The sequence below is a fragment of the Schistocerca americana genome, chromosome 3, assembly GCF_021461395.2.
Source record: "Schistocerca americana isolate TAMUIC-IGC-003095 chromosome 3, iqSchAmer2.1, whole genome shotgun sequence".
NCBI classification, from domain to species: Eukaryota; Metazoa; Arthropoda; class Insecta; order Orthoptera; family Acrididae; genus Schistocerca; species Schistocerca americana.
Genome location: NC_060121.1, coordinates 700,462,288 through 700,482,941, shown reverse-complemented (window position 1 = coordinate 700,482,941; position 20,654 = coordinate 700,462,288). Strand labels below are relative to the sequence as shown.

Below are 20,654 nucleotides of genomic sequence, written 5' to 3'. Positions count from 1 at the left end.
AGCGCAGAAAGTTTGCGAGGAAAAACCTATATTCGTACAATGGTACGCTTCTGAGTACATCTACGTCTACATCTCCATGGATACTCTGCAAATCACATTTAAGTGCCTGGCAGAGGGATCATCGAACCACCTTCACAATTCTCTATTATTCCAATATCGTATAGCGCGCGGAAAGAATGAACACCTGTATCTTTCCGTACGAGCTCTTATTTCCGTTATTTTATCTTGATGATCGTTCCTGCCTATGTAGGTCCGTGTCAACAAAATATTTTCGCATACGGAGGAGAAAATTGGTGATTGGAATTTCGTGAGAAGATTCCGTAGCAATGAAAAACGACTTTTTTTTAAAATGATGTCCAGCCCAAATCCTGTATCATTTCTGTGACACTCTCTCCCATATTTCGCGATAATACAAAGGTGCTGCATTTCTCTGAACTTTTTCGATGTACTCGTCAGTCCTATCTGGTAAGGATCCCACACCGCGCAGCAGTATTCTAAAAGAGGGCGGACAAGCGTAGTGTAGGCAGTCTCCTTAGTAGGTCTGTTACATTTCCTAAGTGTCCTGCAAATAAAACGCATCTTTGGTTACCCTTCCCTTGGAAATAACACAGCCTGTGCGTTTTCCGAGGTGACGCTTCCTCGTTCCTCTCAGCTGCGTCCAAGATTTTCGTAGTTTCTGAAGTATAATCCTTCCCGTCCGGCTACAACACCGGCCAGTCGCGACTCTATTGCGCCCCAGCGCTCAGCCGTCTGAATGTCCGTCTTGCTACTTCCTGTGTTTAAGCAGTACCAGCACACCTGTGTGGGACTTCCACCCAGGGCTTGAGTTCCGCCTGCCGTTTCATTTCCACTGTCGTTCCAACCTCTACTAGTGTGATAATAAAGACACTCCGTCACCTTTCATGCAATAAGCGTTAACAATTATTTACAAGGCGTACGTGACAATGTCAGTCTCCTTTATATATTCATATATACGATGTACAACCTATCACATGATACTTAATTGTGTTTGTAGGTCACGGCAAAGTATGTGGATGGGTGCTTGTAAGGTGCGAAATTATAACCACCATACAGGGCCTTAGTCCATGCCTTCCCACAGTCTGACACAGGGTGGAGGGGGGGTTGTTTGGGGGAAGAGACCAAACAGCATGGTCATCGGTCTCATCGGATTAGGGAAGGATGGTGAATGAAGTCGGCCGTGCCCTTTCAAAGGAACCATCCCGGCATTTGCCTGGAGCGATTTAGGGAAATCACGGAAAACCTAAATCAGGATGGCCGGACGCGGGATTGAACCGTCGTCCTCCCGAATGCGAGTCCAGTGTGCTAACCACTGCGCCAACTCGCTCGGTGACACAGGGTGGAATTATAACATGAGATCCCGTTGGCCTATCAGTATTTACCTCGTCCGCTAACTGGGGAAAGCACCTTTCATTCATGCTGCCTGGGACAGGAAAACTGTGGCAGTCAGTTTACGTGTGGTAGCGCAAGGTGACTGCGTTGTGTACCCAACGGTACCACAAAATCACGTCGGCTGTTGATCCCTTATGATGATGACGAAAGCATCCTGGCAGTGTTCCTTCTCCTCGGAAGATCAACACTCGGATGCTGTGCAGGGAAAGAAGACTCTTCTGGAAAGACGACGCGGTATCGGTCCTCCGTCCAGTGATGCTGTTGAGCACACCATTGTTAGGGCACCTTTCTGTCCTACCATGGGAAGGAACCCACAGTAAATATTGCGCGCTGACAGTTCGTAGTGTAGCAGACGTCATTAGGCTGCCACTCTGTAGACAAGCCCGTTTCCTGACTCGTGGTAACTGACGAGACTATATAATCCTGCACAAATGAGAGAACAATTGTCCTCTCTGGCACTAGCCGCGTGGAACCGCTGAGATCCTGTATGGCGTCGAGTATTCTACATCTACCACTTCCGCGTTCGCATGACAAGTGCGAATCCAATTATGTAGTACACTTAGTGGCAGTCTGACATTTGTTGCTTTGCTGTCTACAGGGAAGAGCCAGCACTTATTTTTGATGAGTGTACATGTAAATACAATGTATGACTTAACGTACGCTCGGGTGCAGGTCTGTGTGCGGAGCCGTCGCAGCTGGTGGCGCCGGCATACGCGCGCTCGAGCGCCGCCTACCTGGCGGAGCTGCCTCGCTACGGCCTGCTCGACATCATCGACGGCGGCGGCCTCGAGCCCGCCGAGTTCGACCAGTACCTCAAGCAGTACTACTACGCGCCCCCGCCGCCCCCGCAGCAGCAGCAGCAGCAACAGCAGCAGTGGGTGGCCGCGCCGCCGCAGCAGCCGGCCGCCGGCGAGAGCAACAACAACGTCAAGTACCTGCTGGAGGCGGCGGCGGCGGGCGCGGGCGCGGCCGACGTGTCGTACCACGAGCTGCAGCCGGGCAAGCTGGACGCGTACGGCCAGCAGCTGCTGGCGCCGCCGCAGCCGCAGCCGCAGCCTCAGCTGCAGCCGCAGGCGGCGCCGCAGCACGGCGGCTACGGCGCGCAGTACGCGCTGCCCCACTGCCAGTACCTGCCGCAGCGCGCCGCCTACCACGCGCCGCTCGACGCCGACGCGTCGCCCGCCCACCTGTGGGCCGGCTACCCGGACTGCGGCGCCAACCTGTGACGCCCTCTGGCACCGGCCCTTCCGTTCTCCTGACTGGGCGGTAGCACCCCTGTCAAAGAAATATTCTCCCCGAGTTCAAAAACTACCAGTGTCAGTCTCCACCTGTAGTGCTGCGAAATGGACAGTTTTTCACGCTGGTGACGAAGTGATGCCAGTGAACAGGAGCACTGAAGTGTCTAATAACTTTCCTTCGCTGGTCTTTCTAAATGGATAGAAGCTTCAGCACCGTGCTCGACGTCCAGCACCCCTGAGTTTCACGAGTCCCCGTTGAAATGCTTTTGGTTCTCACTAACGACAATATGTAAGGTTATTGACATTTGGAAGAAACAATATGCGTTGCACCTCTCATAATGGTGTGCTTTCCGATGTTCCGCCGAATTGTTGATTTCATTTTTATCCCCATAATGCAGTCAGTCACTGAATCGTGTCCTTCAAGTGCTGCGAGTTGTCATTATGCGCACTTATGTGGGTTGTCGAAATGTCCATAAAAACAGCATCAACAACTCGTTTGAACACCTTTAATCAGCACATTAATAAATCACGCCAAGGTGACATGAGAGACTGTACCTGTCACATGTTGCGTTGGGAGAGAGATTAGTCGCCGACAGGGCAGCCAGCATAATAATACGATGATTTCTTCTTTTGCTCTGTATTATTTTTAGCTGAAGTATTTTTGTGTGTGTTCATCGACGAACGCTGTGCCGAGAAATAATTTATCGATTGATATTCTCCAGCAGTAAACTTATTAAACTCCTCGTTGTCTTAAGAAGGCGATGATTTAAAGCTTACAATTTTTTTGAAAAACTGTGATTTGTACAGTTACTGTGCATCACTTTGTTAAAAACAATCAATTTCGTCACATGTTCCACACCATTTACTTATTATCTTGTCTGTGAGTTGGATGCATCCGTGCCTTATTTGTTTTTGATGCAGTTGGCCTTTTGCTTCGATCTAGAAGCAAGATATAATTATCTGTCGCATATTCTGTAACTGATCTCATTTCAGACTACACTGTGGTCTGCTGTCAAACACTACTAGTGTCGGCCAAAAATTGTCAACCGTGCAATTGTCATAGTTGACACCACACACTAAAACTGTTACATCAGCGCTCGTTAGAACGCTCTAAAAATGGCATCATATCCATAAACGACGTCTCCTTATAGCGAGCACTACAAATTCGTTTTAAGTAATACAAGTTTCTTGTTATACACTACACTGATGTCCATCACTCGGAGACCTTAGGACTAAAAGAGAATATATGCGCAGTACTTTTTGTTCATTGAAGTTTTTCTAAACTTTTCTGGTTTGATGGTACTACTACTGCAGTCGCGGGTAATGCCGATTTCTGTACTATGTGTTATAGCACAGAAACAACGTAGTATCCAAAAGTTTCCGACGTAAATTGCTTAAAATTATTACGTCTTATATAGATATAGTTCTGCATCATCACCTTTCCAGCAAAATCTTGTGAGTTCAGAGGATGGGAAACGAACTGTCGTCTTGGTTTTAGTCAAAAATTCCTGGATAACGTCGGTTGTATGCGCTCGGGCATTGTCGTGTTAGAGAACCCAGTCGTTGTACACTGTTTCTGTGCTCTTATTCTACTCATGTTCTCACCCAAAACGCGAAAGAAATCTTGATGGACTACATTACGAAGCCCGACGAACTTTTTTATGTAAAAGGTCGAGGTGAAAAATGATCTTTCGCTGCGATGATTGCTGCTCAGATCCAGGGCATGGCCATAGACCTAACCTTTGTCTCCAATGTCAACCTTGACAGGATGTCTGGATCAGGTTCAAGCAGTCCTTTAAGTTCCCTGCCAAGTTACGTGCGATGTCACTTCCGGTCATCTTGAAACAGACGGGGCGCAAACTTCGCCACAGTTCTTCTCGTGCTTACAGAATACGTTCGCAGGTACCATAAGGTGTCCCCAAGGTGTTGAAGACAGGGATGTTACAGAATCAGATCCATCACTTTGAACTTTTGTGGTGTAACCCTAGTTGACAGCCGATCGAAGAGGTCGTTTATGATCAGTATTGTCGGCCCTTTTTCGAAAATCTGATACTAGTCATAACTCTGCGCCTAATCTGAAACGAGTCTCTAAGAGCTTAATTCAGTATCTGGTGGATATTTGCAGCGGTTTCACGAAATTTAAAACAAACGTTTGTGTAGACAAGCTGCTCTTTCAAGTCATCCGTCGTGTAATTACAAACTGACGGGAAGACTACGTTGGAAATAGGCTCACAAACAACTAAACGAATCACTCAGCTCACCGCCACTTATTGTTCTGATTTGAAAAGGGATGTTTGAGGAGACACCTAGCGGCGTTTCACTGTACACATGGCAATCTGTGCGCACAATTCAAAGTAAGGGAACATTTGGGTACTACGTGATGCATCTTTCATTGTCCCTGTATGCTCAACCGTACGCTATACGGCGCGATGTGGGTCTTGCGCTGTCATTCATTGTCCTGTATTTTTACAGGACAATTGTATTTCTCTCAGCGCATTCCCTTAGCCTTGGGACGTAAAATCTATAACTAAAGAGAGAACTTCCATTTCTGAGAGGAGTACTTCCATTTTTAAAACCACCTGCGCAAAAGCACGGCGCACGCTTGGCTAGAGAGGCCCACAACCCTTCTCCCGCAGTCTCCTAAGCTGGCTCACAGCACAAATGGCGTTACGCGTTCAGAAAGACCAAAATGCGTCCATGTTTGTTAGGGTGTGCGGCGTATGGGTGCCGCAGCATGCGCAGCGACTGTACCCTCTGGCTCGTGTCAGGTCGCCATGCCTATGACGTCAGCATTCAACACTGCGCCGCCCAAAAGGAAACACGAGAGCGGCGTGCAGCGGCCGCGCCGCCGTCGCCGGAGAAAGAAAACACTTAATTTCATTACGGGGCCGGGCTTTTTTGCTCGCGCCGTAAACATGACGATACGGTATATATGGTCAGCCGGCAGAAATATACCGTGTCCTGCGGCGCTGCACTTCCAATGGCCACTTGCCGGCGTCGATTTCTCGGCCGAAAAGCCGAGCCCAATCGCCTCGGACGACCAAAATAAGCTAAAGGAGGAGAAGAATACGCCAGTCGGCTGCCGTCTACTTTCCTGAGCACGAAAGAAAGAGAAATAAGAAACGCACTCAAAATCAGCGGTGACGTAACGACTTAGGTAATACATATTTACACCTGCAGATGAGCGTTTGGCACAGAATAGCAATGGAGCTTTACAATACACGCAAGAAAACGGGAATCTTTTGCTAATAGAAAAATTGAATTGTTATCTTGAAGGAAGTAAATAGGTATTATGGATACGCTCGGTCTTGATTTCGTCATTTAGTAACATTGTACACACATGTCAGAAACATCGAATTATGACGACTCATTTTGATACGGCAATTGCACAGATTTCAGAATACATCGACGCACAGAAAGAAATTTTCAGACCCATTATTCCTCCTGGCCTGAAACGCAGAAGTTCCTACTATGTCCAAGAGTACATGCTGCCTTTGTGTTATTACCGTGTGTTTCTGAACTTGTCGCGCAGCTGACATTTGCAGCTGTAGAAAGACATTCACGAAGTAAAAATGTAAGAAAAATCATTTAATGTCCTTTTATTTTCATTCCCGGAAGTATTAAACTTTGTACATTGTTTTATTAAGTATATTTTGAAGAATATTATTTTACGATATATTATAGTTTACGCATGTGTGCTATGTTCTGAAAAAAAAAATACGAACTGAGGACTGATTAGGTAGTATGTTGCATGTTACGCCATAGATTCATATCGTTTACTTGTTGTGCTATTTTAATGGAAACTTAAAATATATGTACTTACTTTGTAAACTGTCGGTTGAGACACAATATTGTTTTTGTGCTGTACTGTAGACCAAATATGAATGTGTTACATGTTCGAGCCTATACCAATGATTGTTGATAAAAGCAAGTCCTTGTTGTATTTGTGTCTATTGAAACACCATTTAAAATGTGTAATATATTGAAATACAAATAGAATCTGATATTAGCTTGTTATATCGCTTTTCTTATATATTTCGTTTCTGCTTTCCTGCTCTGTCTGTTTGAACCCTATAATATATTATTCTGTGTGTGTGTGTGATATATATATATATATATATATATATATATATATATATATATATATATATATATTGTATCTATTTGTAACAATACACTCAGGTGGTGGAATGCAAGTTGATGCGAAGATGATTAAGGTTTTGAAGAGAAAATAAAACAGAAGGCAAGAACACATAAAATTAAATCTTAAAAACCCCTTAATAGAATGTTTATCGGTACGACATAATCCTTTCACAGACTTTACAAAATGTTAAGGGCTTACAGACAATTTTTCAGATTATTTCATAAGTTTTCTGAACCAAAATATGATGTTCATTTCATACTGTAAATAGATCCCAAAGGGCAATATACAGTAGTTGCAGATCAAAAGATCTAGGAAGCAATATGGGTACCCGCTGTTTTTAAAGGGAGGCGTTTCACTTTGATAAATTGTGTCATTTCGGTTGTTAATTACCAACATTGGACAATTTCCGATATCGTGTACGTCTGGGATACAAACTCACTGCTGGGATCTCAGGGAGTCATCTACATATGCGTTGAGAACAAGAGACCTGCGAAATGTTGCACAGATTGCTACATTCCAAATCCTTATTCACTCTCTTTCTGTAATATATCTTTACTAAGTGTCGCTTTTATTACGTTTGTTGGTTTAATATGTGTCTCTGGGACGGAGTCACACTTATCACATTTCGCTGTTACCGTTATTTTAACTTTTCTATAACTTGATTAAATTCCAAGCAGGATTATGGTTGGCGAAATGTATACCTATCCGTAACACAAGCTGGGCACTGTTCAGTAAACACAATGTTTATTGAGCCCTTGCTTAATACTGTGAGTGTAATGACAGATTGATCTGGGATCTCGAGCAAGAATTCACAAGACTCACCACATTGCAGTTTAAAACTAAAAAAGTCGGTTGTGGATAACTTTTCAAAGTCGACGAACTTGTACAGAAATTTCACACGCTATTACAGTTCACAGTTGAAATCCACGAGTCGATTTTACAAATCTTTAACATCACGAGGCTGTTCAGAGTAACAGTCCTCGCGCCTATACAAAAATTTTACAAGTCTTTAACACTGCTCCACTGTTCATAGTTGAAGTCCACGTACGCGACTGTCGAAAATTTGTCGAAGTTCCCGAACAGCTCCACAAAAATCCCTAAACTTCTTTCGCGGAAATTTCAAACACATTAATCGCGTCTGATACGTCGCTAATCAGTGCACCTTCTGATCAACGGAACTCGCAAAGTGAACTGCCCAGGCCATCGTGGCCACGAGCCTTATGTAACCTAGATTCATCGCTGCGGAGTCTACAAAACTGGACATACTGTACATATTAGTAGAAAAAAATACCTGTCTGTAGACTTTATACGACACAGTCGCGTGCTGATTCCTATGAACGATTAAAGAATATTAGTTTCATTGTCTTTTTATCAGAAAAATCTAACATAATATCATTCGTTATTTGCTTCCAAATTTTATACAACAAACAAACACCATCCGAACAAGCCTTGAAGGCCCAACGCTACCGACCGGCCGCCGGGTCATCCTCACCCCTTAGGCGTCACCGGATGCCGATGTGGAGGGGCATGTGGTCAGCGCACAGCTCTTCCGACTGTTATCAGTTTTCGTGAACAGTGCCGCTACTTCTCAATCAAGTAGCTCTTCAACTGACCTCACAACGCCTGAGTGCACCCCACTTGCCAACCGCACTTGGCAACCTATCCAAGTGCTAGCCAAGCCTGACAGCGCTTAACTTCGGTGATGTGACAGGAACGGTGTTACCACAGCGCCGAGGTCATTGGCCACGAAAACTGACAACGACTGGGAGAGCTGTGTGCTGACCACATGCTCCTCCACACCCGCATCCGGCGGCGCCCAAGGGCTGACGATGACACGGCGGCCGGTCGGTACCGTTCAGCCTTGAAGGCCTGTTTGGAGGATGTTTGCTTTTTATCAATTTTATAATGAATAAAAATAACATTAAACTTAACCCTACTATAGGTAGCACACATGATTTAAGTCTAGAATTTCAACAGCTTTTGTGGCGTCTTCGATTTTTGCTTTGATGATTAGTTCTTTTGCGGTATTTGCATCTTATTAAGTGATTGTATTGTATTGTATGATATGGAACTGGGAATCTAGAAACGACGGAGAGGCTCCGTCCCCGCCGTAGCTCTCACAAGGCAACCTCCCCATCGCACCCCCTTCAGATTTAGTTATAATTTGGCACAGTGGATAGGCCTTGAAAAACTGAAGACAGATCAATTGAGAAAACAGGAAGAAGTTGTATGGAACTATGGAAAAATAAGCAAAATATACAAACTAAGTAGTCCGTGAGCAACATAGGCAACATCAAGCTTGGTGTCAGCTCAGGAGCGCCGTGGTCCCGTGGTTAGCGTGACCAGCTGCAGAACGAGAGGTCCATGGTTCGAATCTTCCCTCGAGTGAAAAGTTTAATTTCTATTTTCAGACAGTTGTCAAAGTTTAGGCACTCACACATAATCAACTTCGCTCTCCAAAATTCCAGAACATGTTCACATTTGCTTGGACATTTGCAGTCCACTTACCGCACCGCCGCCCCACACCGAACCCAGGGTTATAGTGCGGTTCGGCCCACCAGTGGATACCCCGGGAACGTCTCACACCAGACGGGTGTAACCCCAATGTTAGCGTGGTAGAGTAATTATGGTGTACGCGAACATGGAGATAGTGTTAGCGCAGCAATCGCCGACATAGTGTAACTGAGGCGGAATAAAGGGAACCAGCCCGCATTTGCCGAGACAGATGGAAAACCGCCTTAAAAACCATCCACAGTACACAGACTGGCCGGCACACCGGACCTCGACACTAATTCATCGGGCGGCATTCGGGCCAGGGTTCGGCACGCCTTCCAGCCAGGAAAGCAGTGCGTTAGACCGAACGGCTAACCGAGCGGGCTTATACAGTGATACTGTTAAAACTAGCATTATTTACCTATTTTAATACTAAGGAGAATCGATTAGCCGAGCGGTCTCAGGCGCTGCAGTCATGGACTGTGCTTCTGGTCCCGGCGGAGGTTCGAGTCCTCCCTCGGGCATGGGTGTGTGTGTTTGTCCTTAGGATAATTTAGATTAAGTAGTGTGTAAACTTAGGGACTGATGACCTTAGCAGTTAAGTCCCATAAGATTTAACACACATTTGATTTTTTGGAGGAGAATCAAATGTCATCAACTAGGTATTGTAGCTTTAAATGCAACCTTTTAGCTTATAAAATGAAACAAGTTTTCTGTTATCAGTCACTATTTATTTACATCGACAAGGCTTAAGCCGCCATCATCAGGTGGAGTTATATGATATGTGTAAATAAGATACATGTCTAATGTGTTACGACTTTTCGGTAATCTGTGGCACTGTCTAGTGAAGAAACAAAACAATATTTCAGAACATGTTTTTGGGGATGTGAAAATGAAACAACTAAAAGAGAGTATCTCCATTGGTAGAGGCTCCGTCCACAGTCGTAAAATATCACTTATAATCTGTTACATTTGGTAAACAAAGATGTTGTGCGGAATCTACTGGGTGCAAAGAATATGTAGCAAAGCAGAAACATTATTCAGGAATGCAAAGAATATATAGCACAACGACACTAATATTTCCGAGAAAGTTTTAAAGCATTATGGAGATCTTTGGTTGAACTGACGAATAAATACACTAGAATAAAAATTTTAAATGGTATACAAGTCCTTTTCTGTCGATTCTGTGTGGCGTTACTTTGGTAATCATCTGTGTAGTCAGCTGACGTGTTACAGACCTGATATGGAACAATTATGTTGCTAACCGCGGTAAGGTGGTACATAAATAACAATTCTGTTTGGGTTTCAGAGATAGAGGATGAAAGGATTTTAAGAAAGAGAGCTAAGTTTTGAATATGCAGAGCTATAAGTTTGTTGAACTTACATCTGTTACGTCTTATAACTAAGTAAACGCTGACTTAACGCATAAATGCCAAGTTAAAAATATGCAGAAAGGTATTTATTTACATATTTTAAAGTATAGTCAATGAACTACTCCAGCTTTACTTAGGTACAACATGCAAGAAATATAATCTTAATACCCTCGCCCCCCCTCCCCCCCCCCCCCCCCTGGGGTGCTTCAGTCACTCCTTTACCCTCTGTACATGAATACCTGAACCTCTCTCTCTCTCTCTCTCTCTCTCTCACTCTCCCTCTCTCTCTCTCTCTCTCTCCTCCCCCCAGGATATTTTCCATGATTTAATTAATTTAGTTATTTGCATGTTTCCTTTGATTTTTTCCAAACGGAGATTAATTTGCCTAAGTCACAAAACTCAATAGATTCATCCAAAAAACGCAAAAAATTTGTACCCCGTGTCAGCCTGATATTACATGTATATTTGCTTATATGACTTATAGTATATCTGTCTGCATATCTTTAACTAGGCATCAAGGTATTACTTCAGCATTTTCTAGTTATTAAATGTAAGTTTAACAAATCTACAACTCTAGCATATCCGAAACATAGCTCTCTTTCCCACAATCCTTCATGCTCTATCTGTAAATCCCAGCCAAAATCGTTATTTATGTATAAATTTACCATTGTTGGCAAAATGATTATTGCACTTAAGGTTTGCGACATGTCACATGGTTACACAAGCGATTACGAAAATGAATCTATATAAATTTGAGAGTAAAGGAGTTGTATATCACTTGAAATATTTACTCCAATGTATGTATTCATCAACTCAACCAAAGACCTCCACAATTCTTTAAAACTTACTCTGATATAATTACGTTGGATTACTGTATGTTCTTCGTATTTCGAAATAATGTTTCTGCTTATGCTATATGTTCTTTGCGCCTGGTAGATTCCAGACACCATCTTTGTTCACAAGACATACTACGACAGAAAAAGGAGACTGTTACCACTGGAGTTATTATGTTTTAGTCGTTTCATTTTCACATTTACGTTTATGTTTAGTTTTGAGTCAAAGTCTTCCTCAAAACCATCATTTGAGATAGTGTTCTGTTTCTCCACTAGACATTACCATAGGTAACTCCAGAGTCACAACATAACACACACATGTTGTATTGACACCATATAAATTCACCTGATAGAGGTTTACACCATCGACACGCATTGCGAATATAAATATATAGTGACTGTTAGCAGTAAACTTACAGTTTCATTCGATAATATTGTGATATGTTATGTAACAGTTATAGTTTTGTAATTTATTTCACGTTAAAATATACTTTTTTACCTCAGAATCAACATTCTGACTCATAATTGAAACCATAGTGCTTCAATACAAACTCTAAAGCTGTTTTCCGGTAATTCTATTCAAGCAATATCAGTTAATACTTCGGTCGCTACAATAGCTTAATGTATTTAGAAGTTATTAATTTTTATAGAAATTAAGAGTATTCATATCTTACATCTTCAATATCTAAAGTACTATTAAGTGTAGAGAGTGGGTGTTTGTACGTGCTTCCTCGCCCTCCTGTCTCTCTTTCACGTGGTGCCCTTGTCTTCTTTGTATTGTTATTGTAGAGTTAGTATGTGGTGGCTGCGAAATAACTTGCGGCCTCGGGTTTTTGCCATGGCGGCTCTCTCAAGCCACCACACGGATGTGCAATGGCCACTTGGCTGGGGCAAACCAGTCGCATTAACCGTTCAGACTACCTGATACCCATCTGATCAGCCGACTTATTTCGTGGTCCGTATTCTTCGCCAATATCAGTAGGTCAGTCAAAAAATGTTCAAATGTGTGTGAAATCTTATGGGACTTAACTACTAAGGTCATCAGTCCCAAAGCTTACACACTACTTAACCTAAATTATCCTAAGGACAAACACACACACCCATGCCCGAGGGAGGAATCGAACCTCCGCCGGGACCAGCCGTACAGTCCATGACTGCAGCGCTTCAGACCGCACGGCTAATCCCGCGCGGCAGTAGGTCAGTCGTCGCCTGCTGGTCAGACGGACAGCTCCACTTGCTACCTTCTTGAGAGCTATGCTCGCCTGACCCTGGACTCGCTCCCCAGCGCACAGCATGTCAAACGAGTGCGTGTCTAGCCGCTCCTTTCATTTCGCAGGGTGGACTTGATAATTTCAATATTCATGGAAAGTAATGGGAGACAGACAGAGCCTCAGCCACCCCCGGACTAATCAGACTGGAATGACGGTGAGCTGCTTACCGACTACCGTGTAATGCGTCAGCTGCCGCTGTTCCTACCAGTCAATCTGGCATCGTCGTGTCCATCCCTCTTTCCACGCTGCACTTACGAAATAAAGTTCTTTCCCATAATGTGAATCTCTGTTGCCTCTTCTCCAATTGATCTCTGGACATATCTGGATGGGCATGGATCTTAGTTTCTGGAACTTAAATGTGTGATCATTTCCTAAGCACAACTCTGCCGTGATCAACTTGCCTAATTTCATTTATTTTAAAAGGCATTCGTGTACTGCGTAGTCTTTAGCCACAGTGTAAATGGTTCAAATGGCACTGAGCACTATGAGACTTAACATCTGAGATCATCAGTCCCCCAAAACGTAGAACTACTTAAACCTAACTAACCTAAGGACATCACACACATCCATGCCCGAGGCAGGATTCAAACCTGCAACCGTAGCAGTCGCGCGGTTCCAGGCTGAAGCGTCTAGAACCGCTCGGCCACCGCGGCCGGCTAACCACAGTTCGAATGATCTAGCACACATAGTTCACAGTACAGCCGTACAAGACTTGACACATTCCAGAAGATATGAGCCGGCCGAGGTAGCCCTTCGGTTCTAGGCGCTGCAGTATGGAACCGCGCGACCGCTACGGTCGCAGGTTCGAATCCTGCCTCGGGCATGGATGTGTGTGATGTCCTTAGGTTAGTTAGGTTCAACTAGTTGTAAGTGCTAGGGGACTAATGACCTCAGAAGTTGAGTCCCATAGTGCTCAGAGCCATCTGAACCATTTTTTTGAACCAGAAGATCTGAGACTGAAGATGTATTTCATCGGCTGCAGCATTTGGGTGATCCGCATCGGGGACCAGAATGCAGTATTCAGCCTATACGTTCTTTATAGGGGCTCAGTTTTGTTAAATACGACATCATCGCAGTGTAAAATTGCATGCGGTTTTCCGGAATCTCCTGCAGCACTAGAGCTTTTCCTTCAACGTGATAGTTCAGTGCTTCTCCAACCTCCAACCTGCTTTAACCGTTTGTTTTAAATATGTACTTTTTGTTCTTGTGGTCTTCAGTCTGAAGACTAGTTCAGTGCTGCTATCCACACAAATTTATATTATGCAAGCGTCTTCATCTCTCCATTATTACTGTAGGTTGTATCCATCTGAACCTGTTTATTGTAGTGAAACAATAGGTTTCCTACACAATCGTAACCTTCGACACACACACCCCCCCCTCCAAACTATCCTACAGTACCATACTGATGATTCCTTGATGTCTCATGATGTGTCCCATCAATTGATCCCTTCTTTTAGTCATAGTGTGCCAAAAATTTCTGTTTTCCTCATTTCGATTCAGTACTTCGTCATTAGCTAGACAGTCAACTCATCCAATCACCAGCATTCTTCTGTAACATTGCATATCAAAAGCATCTACTCCTCTTGTTCGATTTGTTCATCACCCATATTTCTCTTGCGTACAGTACAACGCTCTGTCGTAACTCACGTGATTTAGAGCCCCAAGTTGGGCGTCAAAAGAGATTAATGTGGTATTTCGCGTGGTATAGAGCCCACGTTTGACAATAAAATGTAGTTAATGGGCATTTTTAGAGCGGATGTAGAGACAATTTGCAATTTGACTGAGTTCTTGTTTTCAGTGCACCAGGCTTCATCGCCATGAGTCAAACCAAAAGTCATCTTAAAAGATGCCCCCTATTGTTGGTAGCCGATATAGTTAGTGATTCCAAAGTTAAAAACGATCTCTACCTAGTTTCTCTCGATTACTAAGAATGGTTTCTACAGTTTCGTAACATTTGATTAGCCTTCCTGCGCGTATCCTCTCTTTTTACATGTCAAGTGGATTTTATTTGATTACCGAGATAGTTCAGACAATTGTGACGAAATGCTTTTCTACTGTTACTCTTATATAAATAATATCGCCGCTCACTGTACGCGGAAGGTCGTACTGAACTAACGTTTAAATGCTAGATTAAACTGGCGATTAAAACATTAAGGCGCGCAAAGGAAAACAGCGCTTGGGATTCTGCGAGGCTATATGGTGGCCGTCGTTTCTTCATGAGTTCATTACTCATTTCGAGAGTGAACACATCTCACAAATGCTTCTGCTCTAAGAAATGTCTTTTAAGGGGGGGGGGGGGGGGAGGGGGAAGCCCACTCATTTTTAACACATATGAAATACTAATAAGAATAAAGGCTGAAAGGAGGGTGAACCAGTTAAAGATTAGTTCCAATAAAACTGACATTTTATAACAAATAATTACTTTCCCGCACCGAAGTCAGTCATTATACGACGAAGAAAGATTGTTTCACAAAATTCCATTACACAAGGGAAATACAGGGTGTTTCAAAATGAACATACTGGTTTTAAGGCGTTGTAGCATTTATTACGTTCAACTTACAATTGTAAATAATACACCAAATGAAAGAGCAACTCAAACAGTTTTGTGTGTATACCTGTGCGTAATGGGAAGAGTGTGGAATGACAAAGAGAGACTGAAAAACGTGTTGAACGAGTGCGAGTCATTCACGCTTAGCCCCAAGAAATATCTCCGCGGAAATTTTATGGGCCTTTCTTTTTCGGTGAATCAACTGTAACTGATGTTTCTTATCTAGATGTTCTGCAGCTGTGGCCCGTGCTTCGATGGGAAGAAACTGAAAAACACATCTTTGTTTGGGAGGAAATTGGTGTGCCGCCTCATTGGCATAATTCAGTACGCGACTGGTTAAACGACGTTGTACCCGACCGGTGGATTGGGCGCAAGGGGGCGGTTCACACAGCATTTTATGCACGGCCTCCACGTTCACACACGATCTGACGCGATCACGTGTGTGGGCCTCAGATAGCAGCTGATCTATCCGACTTTAGAAACAGTGTTATTGCAACAGTTACTCCTGACACATTGATTAAGGTTGCGGAACAACTCCCCTATCGACTCGATGTGTGATCGGTGTTCACACTGAATAATTGTAAGAAAAACTGTTTTTGTTTCTCTTTCATTTGATGTATTATTTATAATTGTGAGGTGAATGTAATATGTGCTACAAAGCCTTAAAACCTGTATATTCATTTTGAAACACCCTGTATTTACCTCGTTAACTCAGTTGATAAGCAGTAACCATCTCTCAGAGGGCAACGTGGGATCTGATGCTTCGGAATTACTAAAAAAAAAACTATAAAACTGGATCTCCTCCAATGACCAACCACACAAGAGTAGGAGGAAATATACGTTCGGCACATCCAGTATGAAAGAATTACCCCGATGATATCTGAAAAAGGGGATGGTTATCATGCACATAAGGATAATAAGTGTCATATGACTAGAGAGGGAGCCTACGGACAGATACGGGAAGAAGAAGCTACTGTGTGAAAACAGAACAAATTAAATCCAATAAAACCGGTTGCAGAAAATTGTTATCATGGATGTCGTGATCATTGTACACAATGAGTTGTTCTCCCTCTAATAGATTTCTCAATGTAAAGCATAGATTCGAAACCACGGGAAAGACATCGCTACATCTTCATCTACGTGATTACTTTGCTATTCACAATAAACTTCCTGGCAGAGGTTTCAATGAACCACCTTCAAGCTGTCTTGCTACCGTTCCACTCTCGAACGGCACGCGTGAAAAACGAGCACTTAAATTTTTCTGTGTGAGCCCTGATTTCTCTTATTTTATCGTGATGATCATTTCTCTCTATGTATGTGGGTGCCAATAGAATGTTTGTGCAATCGGAGGAAAAAGCTGGTGATTGAAATTTCATGAGAAAATCCCGTCACAACGAAAATTGCCTTTGTTTTAATGATTGCCACTCCAATTCACCTATCATGTCTGTGACACTATCTCCCCTATTTCGCGATAATACAAAACGAGATGCCCTTCTTTGTACTTTTTCGATGTCATCCGTCAGTCGCACCTGATGCGGATCCCACACTGCACAGCAACACTCCAGAATAGGGCGGACAAGTGTGGTGTAAGCAGTCTCTTTAGTAGACCTGTTGCACCTTCTAAGTGTTCTGCAAATCAATCGCAGTCTTTGGTTTGCTCTACCCATAATATTATCTATGTGATCGTTCCAATTTACGTTATTTGTAATTAATTGAATTTACAGCCCTCAGATTTGTGTGACTTACCGCGTAATCAAAATTTAGCTGATATCTTTTAGTACTCATGTGAATAACTTCACACTTTTCTATATTCAGGGTCAATTGCCACTTTTCCCACTATACAGATATCTTATCTAAATCATTTTGCAAGTCGTTTTGATCGTCTGATGACTTTACAAGACGGTAAATGACAGCATCATCTGCAAACAATCTAAGACGGCTACTCAGATTGTTTCCTATGTCGTTAATATAGATCAGGAACAATAGAGGGCCTATAACACTTCCTTAGGGAACGCCGGATATTACCTCTGTTTTACTCGATGACTTTCCGTCTATTACTACTAACTGTGACCTTTCTCACAGGAAATCACGAATCTAGTCGCACAACTGAGGCGATATTCCATAGGCAAGCAGTTTGGTTAGAAGACGCTTGTGAGGAACGGTGTCGAAATGCGGAAATCTGAAAATGTGGAATCAATTTGACATCCCCTGTAGATAGCACTCATTACTTTACGAGTATAAAGAGCTAGTTGTGGTTCACAAGAACGGTATTTTCTGAATCCGTGCTGATTATATGTCAATAAATCGTTTTCTTCGAGGTACTTCATAATGTTCGAACACAGTATGTTCTAAAACTCTACTGCAAATCGACGTTAGTGATATAGGTCTGTAATTCAGAGGATTACTCCTACTTCCCTTTCTGGATGTTGGTGTGACCTGAGCAATTTTCCAATCTTTAGGTACGTATCTTTCTGTGAGCGAGTGGTTGTATATAATTGCTAAATATGGAGTTATTTTATCAGCATACTCTGAGTGCTACACAAAGGACTGGTTCAAACTGCTGAACATATAATATGGAATGAACGAAAGCAACACGGACGGCGGTGGAATGATAACAGGAAAGTTTACCGATAGTGATTAAACGAATGGATTATAAGTAGAATTTACAGAGGAACAGCGCGCGGAACCAACACTCGTAGCACCAGTGATATTAAACAATAACAACATATGCAATACTGAATCTAGCAATTAACACGATCAGCCCATGTGTCCGCATACTGCCTAAGGAGAAAGCATGTCCACAACATCTTATACTTTAACAAGACTCATAAGCAAGCATCACTAAACGAAGTATTATTAATTATGAGTGTACACGATACTGCAGTTCATCCTTAACGACATCCTAACAAGCACAAAGCAACCCAACTCAGACTGAAACAAGTTCCAGTAGATTAAGCACAGTCACATCTTGGAGACGGCAGCAAGAGTACATCAAGAAAACGTTTTCTGTACGGAGTGGGTGGGCGACATTTGGCTATTCAGTCGGGTGAACACGAAAAAAGCAAGACAGCTCTGGATTTGCAGCATGCTGTGATACTGTATGGAATGGAAACAGGGAGATTGGTATTGGTATGCTCTGAGGGAAAGAAACTCCTCTGATCGGCCCCAGAACATTTGATAACACTGACTCAAACATCCATATTGGACAGACAGACATTCATGGCTTGACAAGAGGAAAGGAAAATCTTTTTGATCTCAAAAGAAATAAAACAGTATTGTTCCATTGCATTTATTCACAAATATCGGTACGACCTCAATTATACAGTAACAACAACAAACTAGAGATACCAGCAATCCTTGGAATCAAAAATTATGAAAGCGGACGAAAAAGGTATCCCTTTCATCACGCCGATGTTTCGGAAAAATTTACAGAAGAAGCAATTTTTTAAAATTTTATCGTAAAGAAACGAGACAGAAATCATTTTGAGAAGAGCAAAAAAAAGGTCATCACTGAAATTGTGCAGTATTTCCAAAAATTAGAGAGGTAAAAAACAACTATACTCTTAGTGGGTCTGTATGTCAATAGCATAGACAAAAACACAAATGCAAAATTACACTTATGTTGATTGTGTAAGAACAAAAACATTAAGACAAAATTAGTATCTTGTATAAGGAAGGGAAACATTAAAGACAAAATTACATTTATGTTGATTGTTGAAGGACAAAATATCAAAGGCAAAATTAGAATCAATAATCGCCTCTTATTAATCCAGTTGACAAATGTATTAAAAAACGAAGGAAAATTAGAAACACTACAAATCCTATCAGCTGAAATGACAGTCTATGTAAGTATGTCACATACCCACAAATACTAAGCTTGTTTTACTGAAAATTAGCACATATCTCAGACTAAGAGGATAGGTTGACAGGACTTGGACTAGTAACAGAGATTACAAGGACGTTTACAAAAACATATCAGTACGTAACATTAATGACAGACCTTGAACCAAGGAACAGTCAGAAATGATATCAAACAGGGACAGAAAGGAAATAAGAAGTGGTTAATAGCTCTTTTGGGTAACATTAAATGTGATTTAGCTATACATTAAAAAAAAGACATACAAAAACTAATACTGTTTGTTATAATCAGGGAAAACACACATCAGATAGAACTGAATCATCCCATTTTGAGAAGATACAAACGTTCAACAGCCAAGATCGCACAAATATTTCTTTATTTAAAACAACCGGTTTCGATAGACTTTTCTGCCATCTTCAAGTCACGTTCTAATGTCCAGCTTATGTAAACAGATGCGCTGCTGCGCACTGTATTTTTGTGACGTGACAAGTATCTGTGAACCGTATGTATATGGATATGGCCGTTTGCCCAAGGTGCTTTATCTTTTTAAATACTTCACTTTGACAAGTCTTTTATCATGTGCTGATTTTCATGCACACGACAGCTTGGCGTGAGGTCCGTCGTAAAATGAACATGTTTCACAAAAAAGACCTTTGAAGACGTGAAGAAGGCAGCAAAGTTTGTCGAAACTGATTGTTCTAAATAAAGAAATATTTATGTAATCTTGGATATTGAACGTTTTTACAGTTAGAAAGAAATGTGGTCACTTGGATACCATCAGCCGCGACACAAACAAACATTTAAGCACTGAAGTATCAATTGTCTGTCTACAGTAACAACAAACGAAGAGATGTACATCGCATCATAGTTCACACAGAAACACAAGTATCTTATGAAGGCACGACGCTGGTACAACAGGAACACAAAAAATGACTTCGAAGTTCGGACGGACGTTGGCATGAGGGTCTCTACCGCAATGTATTGATGGCGAATATGAGGGCAAACTATCTGACGCAGCTCGCCTGAAGACACTCCTGAATTACGGCCTCTTGACTGTCTCTCATTCTATCTATTAATTAGTTCCTTTCAATGCCATTCAGACATCACCGACTTCTATTGCATCTGTGACAGATAGTTAATATTCAATCTTCATGACGTTTACACAGGCCTGACTAGTAAAATATTGTTTACTAATGATCAAATCGCATGAGCCCCGGAACAACTCGTTTTCAAAGTTCCCATCAGCAATGAGCAAGACACCTAGTAATAGAAAGTGTTCATGATTGTGTAGGTATCTATATAGTTTTAACGAATGTTCTCGCGTCTAATCTTCTCACAGAGTTCATATTAGTTTATCAGAAATTGGCCTGAAGCTTAAGCTGACTATAGGCAAAGATGCTTGTCGTGTGCTCACTATTCATGAATCAAAATTTGTCCATGCATACGTACCCAAGGGACGAGGCAACATGCCTTTCCATTCGTCGC

At 42.4% G+C, this 20,654-nt stretch overlaps 1 protein-coding gene across 1 annotated transcript in view; it reads left to right on the top strand.

Annotated features, from left to right (window-relative positions):
- LOC124606321 (transcription factor SOX-1-like) overlaps positions 1-20,654 on the top strand; it is a 118,965-nt gene that overhangs the window by 64,255 nt on the left and 34,056 nt on the right. The window contains exons 5-6 of the mRNA XM_047138304.1: positions 2,083-2,240; positions 2,307-2,564. Of these exons, the coding sequence (XP_046994260.1) occupies positions 2,083-2,240; positions 2,307-2,564 (416 nt within the window). The remainder of the gene's footprint in view (positions 1-2,082; positions 2,241-2,306; positions 2,565-20,654) is intronic.